Source organism: Marmota monax, unplaced genomic scaffold (genome assembly GCF_021218885.2).
Source record: "Marmota monax isolate L192 unplaced genomic scaffold, Marmota_monax_Labrador192_F-V1.1 WCK01_AAM20220418_F8-fsc00018, whole genome shotgun sequence".
In the NCBI taxonomy this organism is placed as follows: Eukaryota; Metazoa; Chordata; class Mammalia; order Rodentia; family Sciuridae; genus Marmota; species Marmota monax.
Genome location: NW_026692201.1, coordinates 5,481,552 through 5,500,565, shown reverse-complemented (window position 1 = coordinate 5,500,565; position 19,014 = coordinate 5,481,552). Strand labels below are relative to the sequence as shown.

Genomic DNA, 19,014 nt, shown 5'->3' with positions numbered 1-19,014 from the left:
AGCAGGTACTAGGAATAATGGGACCACATAGGATCAGGTGGGTGTGGACAGGTGGGGAGTGAGGGCAATGCTTCATGAAAGACCACGGGGAGGAGAGAAGGTAGGCAAACCACAGCCAAAGGTTGCTGCTGGCCCAGTGGAAGTGCTCTTGATATAGGCAACATCTGGCCCAACCCTGCTGCATTTGTGGACCTAAGGCTTATGCTGGCATTTCAATGTGCAAACCCAATGCCCACAAGACCCCTGAGTCCTTATCTTCAGCTGAAAGAGTTGAAGAGTTTGCTCTCACCCTCCTTGGCCAATCACTGGGGTGATCTTCACATGCTGTTGGATGCTGTCCCCGGATTTCCGTCTGGCATAGTAAACCCCCTGCCACTCCTACATGGACAAAGAGAACTCTTAAATCCTGCAGTGGAGGCACACAGCTGCTCCCACAGAGGTTCTTAGAAGGCTGTGAGAAAGTTCCCCATGGTTTTGTTACATTTTACAAAACCGCTACATTTTTGCACCTGCTGCAATGTTGTGCTGGTCACAGTGCATAAAGACAAGACCACAAAACCAACATGTCCACTGCTATACTGTTTGTCCTGGGTCCCAGGACACTTGACCAGTGGGTGGAATTTGTACTATCAGCCCTACAGGTTCCATGGCACCAGGTTTGAGAAGTCTCTCTCTGGAAATCTTCACAACAACCTGTGAGCTTGATATTATCACCCTTATTTACAGATGGACAAACTGAGGTGCAGAGATTCTCACTGACTTGCACATCAGAAAGTGAAGGATCTGGTTATAATTTTTCAACTCTTTAACCCTCCTTGAAGTCCCCACCTTTCTAACATCCCAGCAGCCTCCTAGCCAAGACTTCTCCAGGGCAAGGCTGTCTCCTCACCGCTTTCACAGATGATACCAAGGCAGGCATGAAGATTCCTGCTCTCTGGACCCTGTGGATCGGGCTTGGATAAAGAGCCAGGTGAACACCTCCACTAATTCTGGGAGGGAGTGGTTAAATCAGAAATTGAGATTCTCTGCAGCTATTTCTCGCCCCCTCTCACATATGATGTGTCTATTGAGAACACATATTGGGGTCACCAGACCTGTGGCTGCATTCTTTGGGCAAACATTTTCTGGAGTACTTTATAATGTCCTGTTTCCTTTTTGAGTCTTGTTGCTCCAACTTTTTTTTTTTTTTAAAGTAATTTGGGCCCTCAAATAATCCAAACTTATTTTATTCTTATTAAAAAAAAAACCCTCCTTATTCAGTGAAGACAGTATTTATTGAACTGGTGCACAGCAGAGAAAGGAGGATGAAAGAAATAATAAGTGAGGAAGCACTTGGAATGTTTACAAGAAAGCGTACAGGCAGTTCAGTCCCAGCTCTGAGGGCCAGAACCCCTCAGGAGGAAGGTGACTAGAGGAGAAATGCCTCCCCCATCTCCACCATGCCTTCATAAACCTGGATGAAGTGGAAGCCACTCGGGGAACAGGTGGGTCAGGAAGAAGCAAGCTACACAGTGAATACTGAATAGTGATGAGAGAACAGAAAAACAATAACTGACCCAAAAAACTGAGCTAACCCATCAAGACTGATATTAAGTCCTTCCAGTCCCCAGACACTGATAAACTGAAAAACACAGCAGCTCTCTGAGGAGGTATAAAGATAGGCAGGGTGTTCCAGCAATGACAGGTGGGATACATGCATGCAACGGATGAAGTGCTCTTTCACAAAGCTGTTGTAGCATCGTGACAAGCACCTTATTCATATGAGACCCAAAATGAACTAACCCTTGGCTCCTGTGCAAATATCAAAGATCTTCTTTTCATTATGACATTATTAGGGAAACCAACATTAAGGATGGGACATAAAAACTCCCAAGGGGGAAAAAAGCACTGGGGAGGGGTTCTTGGAGTGGTTTGGTCAGTTCCACCCACCTTTCCCTTCTTGATACACGTGTTGATGGTGTCGAGAAGGTCTGCACGGTTCTTATCACTCTTGGGCAGGTCGGCAAGTTCCTTCCCCAGGAGCTCCCCTTTGTGATAGCCCATCATTCGTTCAAAGGCTGGGTTGACATACTGTTAATGGGAGGAGGAGACTTTATCAGTGTACCCCAGAGAGATGCTTCTGGGACATAGGAGTATCAAGCAACAAGTGCCCTGCACAACTGCTCTCTAATGGAGGTATCACTGGGTCTCTCATTCCCTGACCCTCCTGGAGTAGTGGCCTCCCTCCTGGGCAGAGAAATTTATTCATTCAAGTATTATTCTGGTCCCCTGCGGGAAACCAGAAGAAACTCTTTAGCAGGAAAAGAGCAGGAAGCCCTCATCTAGAAGTCGTGGCTTGAGGAGGGCCTCTTTCATCACCAACTACTGCATTAAATAAGGAAAAAGAAGAACATAGAAATAAAAACAGGGCCGGCGATGTGGCTCAGTGGTAAAGCACTTGCCTAGCATATGTGAGGCCCAAGGTTTGATTCCCAGCACTGCAAAATAAATATGTAAGTACAAAATCGCTTAGTTCAATGGCCTGTGGCCTACATTAGCCTTCTCAGTAAAGCAGCAATTAGATATCACGTCTCCTTTCCATTTGCCACAGTCTATTATCAATGCTGGGGCCACTTCTAGTCTAATCTGAAAGGTAAAACGTAATTAAATGGCACAGGAAGTATCCCTTTGCATACTAGGTTTGAGACAAGTGAGAAAAGAGCATCCCTACAACACACTCGGGGTCAGCAGTCTTTCCAAATTCTGCAGTGGGCTCAGGAACTTAGAGCTTTGTCTTAACTAACTCCTGGCTCCTGCCCCCATCCACCACTTTCTTTTCAAGGAGCACGTCCACCAGATGAGAAGCCTGGTGGAGGGACAAGAAAAGTGGAACGTGGGGAAAATGTGAGAACACACTGCACCTGGGTCACAGGTTTCTTTGGGCACAAATTTCCATCTGTCTGATGCTTTAAAACAGTCTTGCCAACTGTGATTATTCCTGCCCTCCACGGGGATAAGAGCAGTCATAAACCAAGTGACAAAGTGACACCTGGAGAGCTACTCCCTTGGGAACAGTGTGTCCATTAACACTAGGAGTTGAAGGGGAGGATGCTCTGGCCATCAGGTCCTGTTGTCATGGTCTCCTGATGAAGAGGAGTCCATGACACTATCTTCACAGATCTCCAGACTCTTTCTGGGCCTGTCACTTGCACAGGGCAGCACTGCTTTCCATCATGGTTCCTACTTTTAGGCTGGCCGCAGGGCTCCTAGCCCCACCCTGCAGGCCGCTGAGCTGCCTGCAGGTGTTCCTCTTCTCTGGACCTTTCCCCACATGCTGTCTGCTTAGAATGCCCTTCCCCACCTCCAATGTGTCCCTTTCCTCCTCAGAAATCCTTCCTTGACCTCTGCCCAATCTCAGGTGTGCCACTCCTAAGAGCTCCCACTGACTCCCGGGCAGACTTCTAGTGTTTTAATTATGCTGAATTTAAACTTCTGTTGATTTCTCTCCAACACTGAGCACTTAAATCCTCAAGGAAAGGGCTATTTGGGGAGTAACCTTTGGATACTCAGGGCTATTTAGTAAATATTTGATAAGTAAATAGATAATATTTGAGAATATATTGTTCTCCTTGTTGATTGGCTGTAGTCTTGTACATTTTCAAGTGTGTGTGTATGCTTTCCCCACTGGGTTGTTAATACAGGTAGAAGTCCTAGCCCTTTTTTTTCACACTAGGAATCCTGTAACCTCTGAATACAGCAGGTACACCAGGACATAATCTGGAAAGGCACCCAAGTTCAAATCCTGGCTCTGCCAATTATCGGTTACAGAACTATGGGGAAATTACTTCTCTTTCCTCATCTGTAAAATAGGTATAACCGTAGTACCTGACTCATAGGATTGTTTAAAGGAATAAATAAATATGTGTAAAATGCTTAGAACTGTGTCATATAAATGTTTTAAAGAAACAACAGATAGTTTAAAAAGAGGGAGGCAAGAAGAAAGGGATGGATGGATGGATTAAACAGATAGATAATAGATATCGTTCCTACATTTTAAGTACTACTACCTAACTGCTAAAGAGCAACCCCCAAAAGGCACCTAACTGTGCAGCTGGAGTGCCCTGAGAAGGATGCTGGTACCAGTAAGAACACAAATATGACAGCCTGTGCATGAGGACTCGGCCTCGAATTCACAGCACGAGGGTCATTTTAGTATCCCTCTTCCATACAACATTCCCAATCCAACTTCTCCCTTCTTCATCTTGCCTTGAGTTTTACATTTCAGATTGCTGGTACATCTGTCAAAGTAACGTGAAGAAATTCCCTGAGAGAAAAAAAAAAAACTATAGTCTTATTTCAGAACCCAAGTTTCCCTTTCAGCACAGCAACTCTCCCTCCATCTCCCCTTGATAGGCGTCCACTGTCCTTGCTCTCCTGTTTCTTTCTGTTTCTGCAAGAAGCTGGGAGATGCTTTCTACCACAGTGGCAACACCGTCACCATATTACCTCTCCCAGGGATATGGGTTTACTACCCACCGATTGCTGCCTATGGAATGAAGGACTCAGTTTCCTTCTCAAGTAGTCATCAGTTAGATTACAAGGGGGGAAGGTGTGTAGAGGGCAGGGAGTCCCTTCTCCTAATTGCTGAAATCACAGCCAAGTGGCCCACCATAAATAGAATTGATATTCTAGCCCGGACGAAAGTTGGGGGAGGAGATGTGGGACCTGTGTTTGGCTGTAATGGAAACATGTCTGGCTTTCTCTGTGGTCCCAGAGACAGAGCTATGGGCTGGTAGGCCACTCACAGCCAGCAACTCGAGGGAGCCATCAGCTCGGTTTCAAGGGGCAGCAACAAAAACAAATTCTAAAAACACAGCCAGACAGGAAACCAGGTAGGAAGGTTTTGGAGTCAGAAAGAAGTGGCTACATATTTTGGCTTGAATGCTTATTACTGGGGCTTTCTTTGACCTTGCCTCACTCAGTGTTTTCATCTGTACTACAGGGCAATTTGTCAATTTCAATGGAAATTGGATAACCTAATGAAAATGCAGAGGGCAGGGCCTAGGCATGGGGGGGGGCACTGCCATTATTGATCTGGGATGAGGCGAGGTGTATCTGTACGCACAGGGAGTTTCAGAGGAGGCTAAGGTGAATCTCCTGTCATGGGGGCCATGGATGGACCACTGTTATTGGTACTCCACTGATGATAGCAAGTGCTCCTCACACATGGTGACACTGCAAATCTGCTGCAGACAGGCCACCACCAATTAGTGGAACCTCTACCTTTCAGAGAATTTTTTTTAAGAGAGAGAGAGAGAGAATTTTTAATATTTATTTTTTAGTTTTCGGTGGACACAACATCTTTATTTTATTTTTACGTGGTGCTGAGGATCGAATCCAGCGCCTCGCGCATGCCAGGCTAGCGTGCTACTGCTTGAGCCACATCCCCAGACCCAACAAAGTTTTGTCTGCTATAGATATTTTCTTAGGAAGAGGACATTAATATTAGAGTGCATTATAATTAGAACACCGATTGCTGGCAAATAAATATCTTTGAAAGCAATCTGTTCCTATAGGCACGTATATACATATATATATATATATATGCATTTATTCTATAATTCTGATTTATTTCTATGTAAATACTATCTTAACAGATGACCCAAAAATTTTACCCTGTCACCATCAAAGAAATAGCAGATTCTGACATGAATTAACAATTTTTGTTCTTTATTGAATATCTAATTTTAGCTTAAGTCTATTAGTATTTTCTTTGCATAATTTGATTTTCATTTCTTCAAGGAAAATGTGAAAATTACGGGAAAGTACTTGGACAAGAGTGGCTCAAACTTGAAAGGTTCTATTCAACAGCTACTAATATACAGTGTTTGGTCCCATACCTGAATCACGTGATCGTCGCTTGTTATTTCTATGGCTTCGTGACAGTGGTCTAATGCTGTAAACACTGAATTACAGGCCCTGAAAGATGCAAAAGATTGATGTTAGTCCCTCTATAAAAAACCATTCACTTTTAGGTTAACTTAACAGAGTAAACAGATCTCAAATTCATTAGAACTATTGAAGTAGTCCGAATGTTGGTGTCCCCTCAAAATTCACATTGGAATCTAATGCCCCATATAATGGTATTTAAAGGGTGGGGCCTTTGGGGAAGTGATTATGTTGTGAGAGCTCCACCCTCATGAATGGGAGCAGTGCTCTTATAAAAGAGGCTCCAGTGAGCACCCTTGTTCCTTCTACCACATGAGAACATGGAAAGTGGCCATCTATGAGGAACCAGCCCTCACCAGAGGCTGAGCCTGTTGACTCCTTGATCTTAGACTTCCCAGTCTCCAGAACTGTGAGCAATAAATTTTTGTTACTTATAAATTAATCAGCTCAGGTATATTGTTATAGCAGCCTGAACAGATGAAGACAGGTATTAATGTTTTGAAAAGAGAGTTGTTTTGTAAGATAAATGCATAAACAAAAGAATACATATCTGTATTTATGATTCAAAAAGAAAGCTTATAATTCAGCAAAATCTGAATGGATGATTTATGTGCTGAATGAAACTTAAACACTTGACACAAGAGAATAAGGATGCAGCTGAAACTCTCTTGTAAGTCCCATGTGTTCTACATCAGTGATGTTCCATTTCCTTCACAGTTGTGGTCAGGGAGAAGTCAAGTCCTCATCAATTAGGAAAACCTAATTAGGCCTAAATTGGATCTGAGGCATTCTGGCCTTTTGGAACAGACACAGAATTTTTTTTTCTCCCCCTCCTTTTGTGATATTACCTTGCTTCCAACCATACCCACTGGTATGAGGAAATGCAGATAGAGCAGAGTCCTCTTGCCCAGTTCATTATACCTATGCACCCCCCAGGTGGCACTTTTCTTGATAACCTGCCCTTTATATGTGGGAAACCACACTCTCAATTTGTGGTTATAATTTTAACTAACTTTCAAATATAGAGCAATTCCAAACACAGTGAGTTATTTACTGTCCTGCACAGTAAGTATGTAGCTAGAGCTCTGTTATTTATATTGACTGTCTAAAGAATGTCGGCAAAGCCTTTCTTATCCTTCACAAAAATAAAACAAAAGGCATTGATTTACTGGATTGATATTTATTTTTCTTATAAAACAAACTCTTACCATGTTTTCCAGTCATCAAGGCAATCTAACTTTGCCACCCTGTTTTGCTCTGTTTACAAAGAAAAAGGCAAAAAGTTCTGAGTAAAATCTGGCTCTGTATTCCTCCAGTTACGGAATCTTGTACAAATTTTCATCTTTGTTGGCCCTTGGTTTCCTCATCTCTAAAATGAGTATGATGATATATTTCACAGGTTTTTGTCAGGATCAGAAAGGATGATGTATGTGAGGCTTATGGCAAAGTGCTTGGGATTATGCTGTATAATAATTCAATACATGGGTAGTTATTATTTGTAGGATCACAGAGTAATATTTCTTTGTTCTCTAAGGCTTTCAAAAACCTTTGGTGAAAAGAAAGATGAATTGTAGTTTATCTTTTCTCATGAGTATAGCTGAAATGTCAAACCAAGAAATGTATTCAGTAAGAGTAAGGAAACATATATGCAGAGTGAAGAATTTTAGTCCACTGACGACAGAGTGAGTTTCTATGGTTGCAGAGACGAGGACATCAGTGTGATGGTAAGCAAGACAATGAACATGACATGGGTGAGCAGAGCAGAGGGGAGGAACAGCCTAACTCGACCAAAATTCCTGAGTGGTGCAGACCATGTCCTTATTTCAATGCTCCAGTCCACCTAATTTAAACTGTTGGCTGTCCCATGACCACTACTGCATTTGTAAACAGTCATTTTAAGTAAGGGAAAAAAAAAAAAAAGAGGAAGCTTAAGACTGTCACCAACATCACTGCTACACTGCTTCTGGAGAGGCAAGCAAAGTCAGCCTTAGCAACAGGACTTTCCAGGCTCCTGGTCCAGAGTGGAGCTCGGCACTACAGGAAAGCATTTCTGGGCAGCATGTGCCTCTCAGAAGTTATGTGTGGAGGAACACACTCTGTATGGGCTAATATGTCAACTTGGAGAGCTGGATAATTCAGTTCTAATTAACACATTTTATCAAACGATAAATTCCTCTCTTGCTAAAGAATTTTCCCTAAGGTACCTGTATGTTTCAACTAAGTATATAAACAGGTACTTTAGACCATTATCATTTTGTCAACTGAAGCATGGCCTTTAGGGAGGAGCTTAGATCAACCCCCAGAACTGATCTATTAAACATTCATCTTATGATTCTCTACAAAGCATAAAATCTTCTGTAGGTATGATGCAAATTCCGTAGGACACAGCAAATTCTTATACGCACACTATTGATAGGAGCAGCATATTATTCTCCCTCTTACCTCTGCCATGACAAACATGACCAGACTGCAAGGTTTATATGGACTTTTAACCTCTTTTGGTTGATGACTCTATTTAAATAAACCTGCAGCAAAATGGCGTAATCAATTTGAGTCATGTTCCTAGAGTTTGAAAACTTAATTGCCTGTATTAATTATTCATACTCTTCAAGCAGAAGAACCTTAGCTTTATTAATTTTCCATTCTTGGGAACCATATCACCACTTCTCACATGTCTTTATTTTTATCCTTCGGGTTAAGAAGTTGGAAAATTGGAAAAAGAAACAAAGGAAAGGAAAGTACCCTAGGTGTAGAAACCCAGGTAGTATGGGCAATATAACCATTACCCCTGATTTCTCCCATCCCCGGTATTGGGGATTGAACCTAGGGGCCCTTGACCATGAGATACATCCCCAGCCTTATTTATTTATTTATCTATTTATTTATTTAATGTTGAGACCGGGTCTCACTGTTTCCTAGGCTGACCTTGAACTTGCAATCCTCCCTCAGGCTCCTGAATACCTGGGATTAAGATCTGTGTCACTGTGCCTGGCTTCCCCAGCACCTTCTTTAAGGAATTTGAAGGTTTAGAGAGAAAAAGGCAAACATCACCTGAGGGCAGGTAGAAAGTCTATAAAGAACCAGTGCTAGGGGGTTGGGGTTGTGGCTCAGTGGTAGAGCACTTGTCTAGCATGTGCGAGGCACTGGGTTCAATCCTCAGCACCACATACAAATAAATAAATAAAATAAAGGTATTGGGTCCAACTACAACCAAAAAAATATTTAAAAAAAAGAAAAAAAAAGAACTAGTACTAGGATGGAGTGCAAAGAGCACGGTACAGAAAAGCAGGCTACCTGATCCCAGTCCAGCACTGCCATCAACAGGCTGGGTGGCAAGAGGCCCCTCGCTCTCAGTGTTTTCCTCTGTCAATTGTGGCTGGGTGAATATGCGATCTCCCTTTGAAAGGGACTTGCATGCTACCAAAACAACATATACACACACACACCACACACATACTCTAAAGCCTCCTAGAACAAGGATAGGTGGTGGTCTGAAGGGAGAAAATTCTGGACACAAGTTCACATTTGATCAGGGGTTTGGAATGAGTGGGGAGGGAGAAGTGGCAGAGTAAGGGATCACAGACTTGCTATTTGTTCCAAAACAACATGCAGAATGAGCTGGTTATTTTAAGTGTTTACAGCTTTGCTTCACTCCTGTGCCTCAATGGCTGTCACACAGAGCCCATGTGAGGATAAGGTGCTCTACAAATGTCTGTCAACACTGAGCAAGGAAGGGTTCCATGGAAAACAGAGTGTTGCCCCTCAGAAACTTTGATTCTTTCTAAAACTGAGGACTACTACCATCTTATGATTTGGAGCAAAATAAACATGATGATTTGGGTGTAACTCGTAGACCAACTAACGATGAAAGAATAGCTGGAACTGCATTAATATAAACGGATCAGCTGAAACTCCTCATGAGGAACTAAATCATTATCTTTATTTTAGATGAAATAGGTCTTTTCATGATAAAGAGGCATAAGAACATTAGAAGAGACAAATGGTCCTCATTTAACTCAGATTATCCCAGACACTGCCTTTCATGAGTTCTTCTGTACAGCAGAGTAATTCATCAAATATACACAGAAAAGTCATTTAGGTCTTAACACCTTTAAAAAGTTATTCTACACAAAGGAATCTTAAAATCAGACCACACGTTGTGTTTGATCCAATCAGTCATGCATGATCTTTTATTTTTTCTTGGTGAAGTAAATATGCTCACCATACATGATGTTCTGGACAGAAGTGTCTATAATCGACATTACACTGCTGTACACACTATGTCCTTGCAGAATGACAGTCATGTTACATATTTAGCTGCAGCTGGGGGCGGAATTGTAGGGAAAAGTATTACATAATTAGACTATAATTATTCTGGCATTGTATAATAAAGAGCTCATTTTCCAGTCTAACAAATGACATAGTCATTTGCCTGCCACATAGTCATGTGCAGGTAGATGCTCTTGATGTCCTTGAATTCCTCAAAGAGCTGGAGGGAGGTCATGGTCTGGGTCACTGTCCACGTATCTGCTGGGCCCAGTTTGGGTAGACCTGAGAGATTTACATGCATGGACATGCACATACCCAAAAGAGCACACACTTAGGTAAGGTAGAGAGGCAGAAACCACTAAAAAACAATAGTGTAGAAAGTAAGAGGATCTGGGAATTAGGCAAGCCCTCCCTCCTGGGGCCACAGTCTCCCTGTGTCAAGTCCACTCACTAGCTTTACACTGATTTATATTAAGAACCTAAATCTTTTCATTATGGTCTCAGCAATGGGTCCAACTCCTCCAACCAGTTCCAGGAGTGAGGACTAAGAAGTCATGGTACTATCATATCCCCACGGTACTTGTTAGAAATCAAGTGTTTGAATCTGATAAGACCCCCATAGACGTTTTCAGCACCTTGGGTTCTAAGCAGATTTCACAAGCACAGTAACCAGAAGCCTTTTCTTTACACCATTGTGTCAGCTAGGTGTATTCATTTCAAAATGATAGGCCTGCTTTGTCCTGCTTGCCATGGGCAAAGTGCCCCTAAGATCTCTGAGATAGTCCCCAATGGCAGTGTGTAGTACAAAATCTGTACCAGGGCCCCTCCCGGCATCTAACATGTGCCATCCCATTTAATGTTACCTAAGAAAACAGGAACACCTATCTAAAATAAAACGAGGGAACTGCCTGCCAAAGCTATAGAGTGTTGGGCTATTCATTCCTTATTGGAGATGATGCACAAAGAATTAAACAAGAATCAAATCTCTTTTTCTAAGTTTATTTATAGTAAAAACATCTCAAATAAAAATACTAAGACTTTCTACCCCCCAATTAAAGCAATAGAGACCACTAGGAATATAAACAATTAATATACATTATTAAAAAGCATAAATCACTGAAGTAAAGGCAATGTGGTTTTCTAGAAAAATTTTAAGAAGTTCTCTGAAGCCAAAAAAAATACAGATAAAAAGAAACCAGGATTTAACTCACTTAAACATTCAGAAAGTTTTTGACAATATTCCTCATCAAAAACTTTGAAATACCAGAGTTTTCCAAATATCTGAATTCCCACTGGTTGGACATTCTTTTAAAATACTCTTCCATTTAAAAAAAAGTATTTATCTTAACACTTTATTTCTTAAAGCTCTTTATTCACCAAAAAGCAACTTCATAGACCAGGGTGCACCCAGCAGGGGGACCTGCTTCTGGAGATTTATGCCAATCAATTGTGCTTCCCAGGAATAGAAGAGAGTTAGGTTTAAAAAGATTTTTGTTGCTGGGCTCAGTAGAACATGCCTGTAATCTCAACTACTCAGAAGGCTGAGGCAGGAGGATCACAAATTCAAGACCAGCCTGGATAACCTATTGAGATGCTGCCTCAAAATAAAAAATAATAATAAGAGTAGGGGATATAACTCAGAGTGTCCTTGGTCAATACTCAGTACTGGAGATAAAAGCAGGGGGGATTGTCATCTTTGAACACAAATTAAGTAATCAAGATAAGAAGTAAAATTGTTAGAAGGATTGGAGATGTAGCTCAGTAGTAGAATAATTATCTAGCTTGCATGAGGCCCTGGGTTTGATTTCCCACCTCTACCACCCCCACTTACACACACAAATACATTATCATTACAGGGAGATGCTATCTTGCTAATTTTGCACTGGGCATGAAACTACCAGGGACCTCTCAGTTGGCCAAAGAGAGAAGCTCTGTAGGGCTATCCTATGAGATGCCAGGAAGTTCTGTAAGATTGGCCCTTCCAGGAGGGTTATAGGTAGAGAAGAACTTCCTGCCTCTTCCCTCTAGCTTGAGGAGGGCAGGTTGAAGAAATGAGGGTCCTGAGAGCAAGCCAGAGCAGAATCCAGGCAGATCAGTTAGATCCTGATAGTCCAAGAGAGCCCAGAAGCAGAACATGCCACCACCCAGTGTCTGGCCAGCAGCAGACATAAGAGAATCCCAGCTTGGAACTGAGTACCAGTGAGACGCCTGCTCTTAAAAGCACATTGTATCTATAAAGAGAGCTCACGTCTATTTCTTAAAGACGCTTTGTGCATACTGAAGATGCGAACAGAGTTCATGAAATTATTATTGTGGCTACACAGCAATTATTAAAGCTAGCTTAATAATGTTCCCATTAGTTTGTCTCTACTATAAGAATTTAAGCAGGATTTATAAATGTTATAAGTAGAAAATAGAAAGTAACCCTCAAAGGCTATTCTTAATCTTGGTCTAACTACATAAAAATTAAATAGAAATTTTCCTAGGTTATAATTTTAAAACTGATGTAAATAGTGGAAAATATTATCAAAATAAGAAATGCTTCTAATTTATTTCATTATATTAGTGGGCCCCCAGCTTAGATATTGCTGTTGGCCAGCTGCCATTAGCCATTTAACAGTTTCAAAATCCCTGGGATTCAGCTATGAACCTGTGAACCTCAGCCTGTTAACAGATAAGATTTTCTAAAGAATTGCTAATCTCGTGGTATCTACAGTCTTGTTTTGCTACTTACCGTAATTTGAACTGTGAGCGAACTTCCCCATGTTCTATTTGAATCAGTTCATTATAGCAAGCAATTATGCTGCTATTCTCCATAAATCTCTGAAAATAAAACAGAGATAATACATAAGACATCTCCAATTATTTCTTAGAGAGTCAAATAGAAAAATTTAACAGTTGTTTCTACCCCCAAGTAACTGTTATATAAGCCATCTCGTAGGTAGGATGAGATGAAATAGAAAAAATGTCAAGGAATTTGAAATGCTTACTTAAATGTATGAGAAACATAGAAGGTAATACTTACATTTAGCTCCCTTTATAACAAAAGTGGGATAAAATAGTTATAGGAAAATAAACACACAAGGGCTTTGAATGCCTCCCCGCAAAGCATTAAAAATACCAAAATGTCTTTGCTTCATATTGCACTAAAGAAAATCAGCTAAAGCCCCAAACTCAACATGTTCAGTATGCATCACACTATCAATGATCTATCAAGGAGAGAGATGTTCTTTGCTTCTTTCCAAGTGCCTAATGCAGAGTTCCTTAAAAAATCAGTGAGATCAACAACAAAAGAACAACCCAACGAAAGACTATTCAAAGAACTTGAAGAGACATTTCTCCAAAGAAAACTACAAATCACCAACAAGTACACAAAAAGATGCTCACCATCATCAGTCATCAAAGGAATGCAAATCAAAAGTACAATGGAAGCTGGCACAGCAGTACATGCTGTGATTCCAGCCACTCAGGAGGATCAAAAGTTCAAAGCCAGTCTGGGCAACTTAACAAGACCATGTCTTGAAATAAAATATAGAGCTGGGATGTAGTTCAGTGGTACAGGGCATGAGACCCTGGGGTCAATCCCCAGTGCCACACGAACAAACACACACACAAAATACTGTGGTATATATATAAAATGAAATATCATTCAAGCCATAAAATGGGAACAAACTACTGATATATGCTACAACATGCATGAACCTCAAAGAAAAAAATAATAAGTGAAAGAAAACAAGCACACAAATTCATATATTGTATGATACTGTTTACATGAACTATCTAGAATAGGTCAATCCATAGAGACAGAATATAGGTTGGCAACTGCCAAGGTTGCAGGGAAGAAGATGGGAGTGACTCCTTAATGGGAAATGAGTTTCTATTTGGGGCTCATGAGAGAGGTGGTGGTCGCCCAACACCGTGAATAAACTAAATGCCACTGAACTGCTCACTCTCAAAACGATTAATTTCAGTTTCATCTTAATTGAAAAAAAAAAGACTTTCATGTATTTATTTAAAAAACAGTATATGAATGAATAGATAGGCAAATGATAGAACCAAAGAAAATGCATTATATTGTCATTCATCTAAGAAGCATTAAGCACCTATTCATAGGAGGCATGAGATGCTGAAGCCCAGCACTCCAAGGAGAGTAGGGTTTTTTTACTTAACAAACCCAAATAATTTGTAAAACATTCCTTATATATATCATATTACTTGTAGGATATATAAGAAAATGAGCACTTATCTTATATGAATACATTGATAATGAGAAATAATTAACTCAGAAAATAATAACAAGTAAAAAATGTTAAGAAACAGATTTAAGGAAAATTCTACTTAAGAATGGAGACTGTGTCTTGCTTTGTTTTCCTTTTTTTTTTGTGTGTGGGGGGGTACGTGTGTGTGAGTGTTACTGGGATTGAATCCAAGGACACTCTACCCCTGAGCATGCTTATTTATTTATTTATTTATTTTTGAGACAGGGTCTTGCTAAGTTGCTCAGGTTGTCCTTGAACTTGGATCCTCCTGCCTCAGTCTTTCTAATAACTGTGATTATAGGTGTGCAGCACTGCACCTGACTTGAAAATATCTTGCATTTTAACTAATAAAAAATAAACCCCATGCAAATCTTTCTAAACAATAAGTAGCAAACTATTAAGTGAAAAGATAACCAGACTTCTAAAGTATTCCAAACTTCTCAATCACATATTTATCTCTCAGATAGTTACACCGGCAGAAAGGGACAATAGCAGGCCCTGCGGAAAGACACATTTCTTAAATTTCCTTCAACTAAGTTGTTCAAAGGAAAAAATCATTCTCCCCTGTTCTGTCTTACACACACACACACACACACACACACACATTTTCAAACATCTGGAGCAAATGCCTTCTCCCTGGTAAATACCTTCAAGGACTCCCCAACTTTTCCTAAGCCACTGGTCCCCAACTATTCCATATGGAAGCTAAGAAGGACTATGGCAAGAACCATAAATACACACAGAAGGGAAATACTTTATCTGTTTTTTACAAAGCTAAGTTAAAAATGGTCAGGTTCAACTTGAGAAAATGGATGAAAACTATGTCTCAGCCTACAGCAGAGCTCTGATGTTCTGAAGAAATATTAAATTAATTCTGTGATAAAGTAAGTTTTGATAACATTGGGATGACTGAAGGGTTCTTGACTACAGGAGCCCTCAGAGCATTCAATGTGCATTGCTAACGTGCTCTGTGGGTTCTCCAGGGGAAGGAGAAATCAAGTCTGCACCGATTCCCCAGAAGGCTATTTCCATGAAACACCTGTTAAGAGTTTTTGGAACACTAGTGTTTCATAGAACAGTTTGGGAAATACTACTTTAGTGGACCCAGGTGCATCTTTGGCTATGCCATAAACGTGAGTTCTGGCAAGCTATTTAGTTGTTTTGAAACTGTTTTCTCCTCTGTAAAAACTGAGAAAATACTAAATCCCTCATATGTCAAGGAGGATTCAGTAAATCACTGGAACTAAGCCTGACAAATAATAATTTGCAGCTCTCCACTTCTTACTCCGCAGAGATCCTCTCCAGGGAGAACCATATCCTGCAGCTGTGCCCCAAGAATGCCTAGCACATTGCATTGCACATAGTCAGAGCTCCATAAATACTTGTTGAGATGAATAAGCATCATTTTGAATAGAAGAACAGGCAAAGTTTAATGTAGGAACAGCTTCATCTTTATTAAGAAGCTAGTTTCTAAAAGGCGCGGTGTGGACTGAGCATCCATTCAGTAAGCCATGTGTATGGGGCTCCAAAGGCTTCACAGGGAGTTCTTGGGGATATTTGATGACACAACTTATTACTGGATCCCCACTTGAGGACCATACACTGAAGCGCTGGCTATCTAGCTAGCTGAGTTTCAGCAAAAGATTTAATACAATCAAAACAACTCAGAGAAGGGAAACTACTTTACAGAAGTCAAGAATAGATGGCATAAATGGAGGAAGGATAGCATCTTCAACAAATGGTGCTGGGAAAACTGGAAATCCATATGCAACAAAATGAAACTGAATCCCTTTCTCTCGCCGTGCACAAAAGTTAATTCAAAATGGATCAAGGAGCTTGATATCAAATCAGAGACACGCCGTCTGATAGAAGAAAAAGTTGGCTACGATCTACATACTGTGGGGTCGGGCTCCAAATTCCTCAATAGGACACCCATAGCACAAAAGTTAATAACTAGAATCAACAAATGGGACTTACTCAAACTAAAAAGTTTTTTCTCAGCAAAAGAAACAATAAGAGAGGTAAATAGGGAGCCTACATCCTGGGAACAAATCTTTACTCCTCACACTTCAGATAGAGCCCTAATATCCAGAGTATACAAAGAACTCAAAAAATTAGACAATAAAATAACAAACAACCCAATCAACAAATGGGCCAAGGACCTGAACAGACACTTCTCAGAGGAGGACATACAATCAATCAACAAGTACATGAAAAAATGCTCACCATCTCTAGCAGTCAGAGAAATGCAAATCAAAACCACCCTAAGATTCCATCTCACTCCAGTAAGATTGGCAGCCATTATGAAGTCAAACAACAACAAGTGCTGGCGAGGATGTGGGGAAAAGGGTACACTTGTACATTGCTGGTGGGACTGCAAATTGGTGCAGCCAATTTGGAAAGCAGTATGGAGATTCCTGGGAAAGCTGGGAATGGAGCCACCATTTGACCCAGCTATTCCCCTTCTCAGTCTATTCCCTAAAGACCTAAAAAGAGCACGCTACAGGGACACTGCTACATCGATGTTCATAGCAGCACAATTCACAATAGCAAGACTGTGGAACCAACCTAGATGCCCTTCAATAGACGAATGGATAAAAAAATGTGGCATTTATACACAATGGAGTATTACTCTGCATTAAAAAATGACAAAATCATAGAATTTACAGGGAAATGGATGGCATTAGAGCAGATTATGCTAAGTGAAGCTAGCCAATTCCTAAAAAACAAATGCCAAATGTCTTCTTTGATATAAGGAGAGTAACTAAGAACAGAGTAGGGTCGAAGAGCATGAGAAGAAGATTAACATTAAACAGGGATGAGAGGTGGGAGGGAAAGGGAGAGAGAAGGGAAATTGCATGGAAATGGAAGGAGACCCTCAGGGTTATACAAAAGTACATACAAGAGGAAATGAGGGGAAAGGGAAAAATAATACAAGGGGGACAAATGAATGACAGTAGAGGGGGCAGAGAGAGAAGAGGGGAGGGGAGGGGAGGGGGGATAGTAGAGGATAGGAAAGGCAGCAGAACACAACAGACACTAGTATGGCAATATGTAAATCAATGGATGTGTAACTGATGTGATTCTGCAATCTGTATATGGGGTAAAAATGGGAGCTCATAACCCACTTGAATCAAAGGGTGAAATATGATATATCAAGAACTATGTAATGTTTTGAACAACCAACAATAAAAATTAAAAAAAAAAAGACTGAGAATGCACACACACACACACACACAAAAGAATAGATGGCATATTTGGAAGGTGCTTGGGTAGAGATACCAAAAGAGATTAACAGCCACCTGGAGATCCACCTCAGCTGATCTCAAGCCATAGTAACTCTGGGAGCCACTGCAGGAATTGTATGCTTCCCTGGGAGAGAGCCCTAGTGACTGGGGACATGTAGACCCAACTGGTAAGTGCCTTGATCAGATCTGACCCAGCATTCAGGAACACCTGGTGTTCCCTGACAGGGCTTGGCTTTCATGACCCCCTACTCCCAAGGGTTTATTCATCTTGGCTGACTGCAAAAATCAGCGACACATCCAGGAAACAAATCCTTCCAGCACAGCACAGACAGGTTACCAAACACACAAAGAGAAATGACGAACTTTTGTTAAATTTTCTTAAGAGCACTAAACACCTAAAGAAAGGCAATTGTTTTTCCCAAGCTTTTCTATGAGCATATATACAGTCTCAATTCTCCAGTCCAGATGCTATGGCTCCAATCAAAACCAATCTCAAAGCCAGCTGGAGGAAGAAGGATCACTGAACCCAAAGCAGAATTCTGAAGGACCACTCCACAGACCAAGATGAGTCCTAATTGATAAAACCCACAGTGTGTCCACACTGCTCTCCAATCATCCCCCAGATAATGCAGAAAACTGAAGACCTCACACTCGAGGGTCCTGACTCAGGCTTAAAAAGGTCAGCATTGGAAAGGGGTGGAGTAGGATGGCCAATGTGACACTGATTTATGAATCTGAGACTAGTTGTAGAGTTATTTCTCAGAAAATAAACAAGTAAAGAAAATAAATCTCAACCATGTGGCTTCTTTGTTGATTTTCCCTCTGGCAACTCTCCATTCCAAAACTCAGAACACTCTCTTATGCATCCTCATTAAACTTCTGTATATAGAGTAGCTTTCCAAACCAAATGCCAACCATTGGGAGAAGATGACAGATGTGAGAAAGGGCCAGAAGAGTGCGGAGTATTGGTAACCAGACACATGAGGTCACTATGCTGCCTTGAATCTTTCACACAGCGTGCTGCTTCCCGTGAAGCACACCAAGCACAGAGCAGCAGTTTCACAAAGGCAGTTTCTGCTCCTCCATGGTCTATAACCAAGAGGAATTTTCTTTTAAGCCTAGGAGAGCAAAGCACTATTACTTAAAAAAAAAAAAAAAACAGAAAAAAACCTAAAGGAATTTTCTTAATCTACAAGGCACAAGCCTTTTCCTATTTTAGAAGGGGTATATTATACCATCTCTTTGAGATTCAAGGTAAGCCCAGTTATTTCATTGTTGGTAAGTCCACTTGGAGTAATTAATATCAATCT

General features: G+C 40.9%; 1 protein-coding gene across 7 annotated transcripts in view; it reads right to left on the bottom strand.

The window, feature by feature from the left end:
* The window catches only part of Pde8b (phosphodiesterase 8B), a 236,991-nt gene that overhangs the window by 62,499 nt on the left and 155,478 nt on the right, over positions 1–19,014 (bottom strand). For 5 of the 7 annotated variants that reach the window (XM_046427538.2, XM_046427545.2, XM_046427507.2 and 2 more), the window contains exons 6-9: positions 12,932–13,020; positions 5,880–5,958; positions 1,930–2,070; positions 290–378 (exon numbers count right to left, since the gene is read on the bottom strand). In XM_046427538.2, coding sequence (XP_046283494.1) covers positions 290–378; positions 1,930–2,070; positions 5,880–5,958; positions 12,932–13,020 — 398 coding nt within the window. The remainder of the gene's footprint in view (positions 1–289; positions 379–1,929; positions 2,071–5,879; positions 5,959–12,931; positions 13,021–19,014) is intronic. The other 2 variants (XM_046427521.2, XM_058574252.1) reach the window with 1 other exon arrangement.